The sequence below is a fragment of the Alligator sinensis genome, unplaced genomic scaffold (genome assembly GCF_000455745.1).
Source record: "Alligator sinensis unplaced genomic scaffold, ASM45574v1 scaffold103_1, whole genome shotgun sequence".
Taxonomy (NCBI): domain Eukaryota; kingdom Metazoa; phylum Chordata; order Crocodylia; family Alligatoridae; genus Alligator; species Alligator sinensis.
The window spans coordinates 1-5,164 of NW_005842226.1; the positions used below are offsets into that span (position 1 = coordinate 1).

Consider the following 5,164-nt stretch of genomic DNA (forward strand, 5'->3'; position numbering starts at 1 on the left):
AATTTTTCATGTCTGGAATCTAATTATTGGAAAGTTGTCTTAAATTTGTCCCCTGCCCACCACTGCAGCAGGGCAAGCAAGCTGTAGCGAGCCACGTGGCTGCCCCTCTGCCCCCCCCCCCCCCCCCCCCCTCCAAGAATGGAGGGTTTACACAGTCTTCCCGTAGAGCTCCTTGCACTGGAACGGCTCTGCAGGAAGCTGGATTGCAACCTCTGTCCTGCTGTTGTAGCCGTTCCCTGCACCCACCGGCCGCTTTGCATTTGGTCCGGCTTGGCTCATGCTGGACTCCGGCCCGGATAATCTTGTGCCTGTCTGGGGGCCAGCACTTTCCCCTGCCAAAGGAGGCCCTGGCAGAGCAGGAGGAGGGAAGGGCCCTTATCTCTGCAGCCTGGCTTCCAGGCCTGGCCTTTGAAGTGTGCTTTGTGCCCTTGTCGCATGAGTCTTTGTTTGCCTCTCCCTGGAAGGAGGGTGGCTCCTCCCTTGTGCTGGAGGGTGGGGAGGAGAAGCTGGCATGCCCAGGGCTGTCATCTCCCTGAGGGGTGGGATGGACCTAGGCTGGAAGGAAAGTAGCCTCCCCTGCAGCTGGTTAACCCTTTCATGCAGCCATCGCCTCGCGCCCCATCTAGCACTAGGGAGGGCAGCTTGCTCCGGGGATGTGCTGCCAGGCTGTGTGGAGGGGGATGCCACGTGGGCTGGTAACCGGCAGGAGGCTCTTGTCTAAGTCGTCTAGCATTGTCCGGCCTGCAAAGGGAGAGTGCTGCAGGCAATGAGCTCAGGGCCTGAGGCTTGGTGCGGTTCCCATGGGACCCCCTCGTTTCCCTCGCTCTGCCAGGTCTGCTGGGCTGGTCTGAGCCTGGCTCCCACGTGCAGTGCAAAGGGCCCCGTCCCCATCTCAGCCTTTCTCTTCATTTCTGTTTCAGATCATCGAGAAGCGCCTTGGACACATCCGGAGCCGTGTGTTTCGAGAGGTGGAGATGCTGTATCAGTGCCAAGGACACAGGTGTGCTGGGGCTGCTGCACTCATGCTAGGCTGGGGACCCGCAGGGTTTGCTGTTTCTGGAGCAGGGGGAAGCCTTCACCAGCTAGCTGAGATCCTCCATGTACCTGCCCATTCTCTGGATGATCAGGTTGCCTCCAGCCATGCCATTGTGGGCTCTTGGAGAGCATTCCTGGGCTCCTTCAAACTCTTCCTATGGGTGCGGGGATCAGTCTTGCTGCAGCTGGCTCGGCTGTAGGAGAGCAGCTGAATGACATTAGGCTGGGAGCCGTTTCTCAAGATGAGTCTGAAGGGCTCCGGATACCGGGGCATACGGTCTTTGGGGAAGTGGGTACGCTTTGTGGACAGTTTGGTTTAACTGCTGCAGAATGGGGAGAGTAGCCCGTGGCTCCATGTTAACTGTCCTTCCTAGGAAAATGCCGAGCGGTGCTGTTTCTCAAAAGCAGCTTTTTGGCCAAGGGAAGTGTCTGCTTGCAATTAGGGCCGCGGTAGAGATAAGCCATCTACCAGGGCACTGGGAAAATGCTCCCCGCCCAGCTGCGGGTCCAAGCCTTCTGGTTCCAGTAACTGAAACCCAGTTCCCTTTTGGCATGTGTCCCGTGTATACATGTCTGGGCGGCGGTCCCCTGGGAAGTCGGCTTTAGTGAGGAAGTTGGTGATACAGCAGGCCCCCGTCAGTGGCTGGGCAGCAAAGGGTGGGAAGCTTGTTGGCATAGATGGGTGGCTTGATCGTCCCCTTGCCACTTTTTTCCAGAAACGTCTTGGAGCTGATAGAGTTTTTTGAAGAGGAAGACAAATTCTACCTGGTGTTTGAGAAGATGCGAGGAGGTAAATGTCCCAGCAGGGTTTGCCTTAGCTCCTATAGCGCCATTCACCTCTGTCGTGGGGGAAGGTGGGGGAATGGTGGTAGGTAGCTACTGGTGCACTGCTGCCCAGGCATAGGTCCCTTGTAGTGATCAGTGGCATATGAAGCCCTCCAAGCTCGTGCCACCTGCCGTCTCCCAGGGCTGAGGCTCTTGGCCATGCAAAACCCCTGATCTCGGCTTTGACAGGTGTTATGGGGATGGGCTCTGGAACCAGAGCCCAGGCGGCAGCATCTGTCTCTGGTGTTGGGTGGTGGTGGGAGACTGGTATGGAAAGGTGCAGATTTGTTGTGGCTGACTCTGTGGTATGTGCCGCAGGCTCCATCCTGACCCACATCCACAGGAGGCGCCACTTCAATGAGCTGGAGGCCAGCGTGGTGGTGCAGGACATAGCCAGTGCCCTTAACTTCTTGCACAACAAAGGTAGGCAGCACACGAGCCGCACTCTGGGACCTGCCCTCTAGGAATAGGCAGCGGCAGGGGGAGACCAGGGCTAGAAGGACGCTTATTCTTGAGCCGGACGCCAGTGCTCTCACCTGGCCTGTGAGATCCTATCTGCCTCTGCCCTTCAGCCATTAAAGCATGGGTTTTATCAGAGCATGGAGTGGGGTGGGGACTTGGTCCAGTATCAGGCCTGTACTTCAGGCCCTGAAGAGACGAGGCATTGAGCTCTGCCAGCTGCTTGGAGCACCGAGGGGGCTCAGCCCCCCACACCAGTCGCTGTTGCACCTCCTGGAGAGCCCCAGAGCAGTGATCATGGTTGCAGAAGGCAGATCCTGGCTTCCTGTTACTGATGCTTTTGGGGGTGGGGGGACCCTGGGAAGCTGCTGCCCCTGCTGACCTGGGATTTCTCATTTGTAACAGGGATAGCGCACAGGGATTTGAAGCCTGAAAACATTCTCTGTGAGAGTCCCGATCAGGTGAGTGGCAGGCATGGGCACCTGGGCACAGGTGGAGACCATGGCCAGATCCTTTTTGTTCTGGGCCTGGCTGGAGTTGGGACAGGCTGGGAGACGGCAGCTGCCTTGTGGAGGGGATAGGGGTGGTCAGCTGCCTGCTCTTCCCCTGGCAAGATGTAGCTTGAGGCCTGCAGAGAGCCCAGGTATACCTTCACCACGCAGGGGGTGTGAAGGGGGATGGACTCGGGAGTTGGGGAGATCACGATGCTTTATGGGGCAGTAGATTTAACTTAGGTCTTAATTTGTTAAGATGGGATTTCACGGGGGAGGGGGGCATGGCTGGGACCAGGCACATGAGCTCCAGACTTGTGTAACTCGGCAGGTCTCCTGGTCCGCAGCCTGGATCCGGTGGGTCCCTTTTTTTAGCACTGTGGACTCCACCGACACCTTCCAGGTCTCTTTGGTAATAGGCTCCTGTGCTTCTTCCTCCTGCCCAAGGTTTCCCCAGTGAAGATCTGTGATTTTGATCTGGGAAGTGGTATTAAATTAAACGGTGATTGTTCCCCCATCTCTACCCCGGAGCTGCTCACACCAGTAAGTATGCTTGCTCCAGCCTTAATCTGTGTGGGGGTGGAGGGGTGGGAAAGTGGGCTGACTTCCAGGAGTCTTGGGCTGCTTTCATAGACTCCTGGGAAGGCGACCAGCATGGTGCATTTGTGGCAGGAGGCCTGACCCAATGCAGCCCCCTGGTCCTTCGCTCCTCTGCTGGTCCCACCCCCCCGCCCTGGAGCCCCAGCTGGACTTCTGGACCCGCCTCTGCTCTGGCACCAGCGTTCACAGCCGGTTATTTTTAGTCTTGGTTGAACTTGTTAGACAAGGCTCCATTTGCGATCCCTCCCACTTTGACTGGCCTGCACCAGGAATGCAGAGGCCTTTTCAGGGCTGGCTCAGCTCCAGCAGATTCCTGTTGCTGTTTTCCACCCAGAAGAGCGAGCATCCAGCGGGGGGGTTGTCTGGAGGGTCCCTGGGAACTCGAGGCACAGCGAGGCCTGAGGTTAGCTGGAAGAATCAGCCCTCACTTAGCCTGAGGGCCTGGGTTGGGCTTCTGAAGGCTTCGGTGAGAGGTCTGCAGGGATGGCCGTGGAGCTGAGGAAAGAAACCCAGGCAAGGGGGGTGATGGAAAACCAGAGCTTGGAAAAAGCAGGATTGCTTTTAAGCCCCCCATAACCATAGGAGAAGGGGAAACCTGTCGGCTGCTACATGGCTGGAAGCCCTGAAGGCATTGGGCAGGGTGGGGAGTGCCTCTGCCCACCATGGAGCGGGCTGGCATTACAGGCGCCCCTTGCGGGAAGCCCACCAGGTGCTCAGGGCACGGCTCGCCACCCCAGGGCCTTGCAGGAGGCTCGGGGGCTCCAGTCCTCAGCAGGCTGCTGCATTATTCATGGCTCCCGGAGCCTCTGCAGACGGGAGTGCATTCTAGAAAGGGAGACTCGGGTTACATAATGCTCTTTAGCAAGCCCCGCGTGGCTGCTCATTAGCTGCTTCTAAGTTGGGGGGGGCGGGGAGGGGGGTGGCACATGGCCAGGCCAGCGCTGATAAGTTAAAATCGAGCCCTAGCAACAGCTGGCCCTATTGGCGGTGGGGGAGGAGGCAAGGGAGGGCGGGAGCTGTTCTTCCCGGTGTAAGCTTGCAGAAGTGGGTCAGGCGCAGGGATGTGGGGGGTGCGTGGGGGAGGGTTTTCACGGCAGCAGTGTGTGTGGGAGGTGGGATAGGTGCGGAGATGTCTCTTGTCGGGTCAGACTTTTAAGGCCAAAAGGGTCTGGTCTGGTCCCATCCCCTGCATAGTGCAGGCTGGAGATTGCCACCAAGGGAATCGCCACCTCCTCTTGGCTCAGAGCTGCAGCCGCTGCTTTGAGCCAGGCTCTGAGCAGCTGGGTGCATGGATGCCAGAAGCCCCCCCGGGCAGCATTAGCGGGGGACTTGCCGGATCTCGCTCGCCTGAGCAAACGCCGCCGGCTGCGTGTAGGCAGGCGCCTGGGAAGCGCGAGGCCTTATCGGGCGGGAGCAGAGGTTTCAGCTAGCAGGGGTGTTGCCACCACACCCTGGTGTTTACTGGCGCGGGGGTCAGGTCGGGTTCACGTGCTGATGCAACGCTTGCATGGGGAAGCGGGCGCTGGGATCGGGGCGCCAACTTGGACGCGCCGCCCAGCTGGGGAAGCTGGGTGGGGGTGGGAATCGAGCAAGCTGCTCCGTGCCACCTAATCCTGAATCCACCCAGTGCCCGTGGGAAACTCCCTGGCATTGCTGGGCCCTGCGCGCTCGGCGCTGCTCGGCGCTCTGCTTTGCATTTGCCCCCCCCAGTGCCATTTATACCACCTCTGCTGCAGCTTCTCAGCAGGCAGTTC

The 5,164-nt window shown here is 59.0% G+C and overlaps 1 protein-coding gene across 3 annotated transcripts in view; it reads left to right on the forward strand.

The window, feature by feature from the left end:
• Positions 1-498: 498 nt before the first annotated feature.
• Positions 499-5,164, forward strand: part of LOC102379044 (MAP kinase-interacting serine/threonine-protein kinase 2) — a 14,085-nt gene continuing 9,419 nt past the window's right edge. The window contains exons 1-5 of one of the 3 annotated variants that reach the window (XM_025208299.1): positions 499-1,000; positions 1,752-1,825; positions 2,179-2,283; positions 2,725-2,780; positions 3,258-3,353. In XM_025208299.1, coding sequence (XP_025064084.1) covers positions 975-1,000; positions 1,752-1,825; positions 2,179-2,283; positions 2,725-2,780; positions 3,258-3,353 — 357 coding nt within the window. In that variant the 5' untranslated portion in view covers positions 499-974. The remainder of the gene's footprint in view (positions 1,001-1,751; positions 1,826-2,178; positions 2,284-2,724; positions 2,781-3,257; positions 3,354-5,164) is intronic. The other 2 variants (XM_014521574.2, XM_025208298.1) reach the window with 2 other exon arrangements.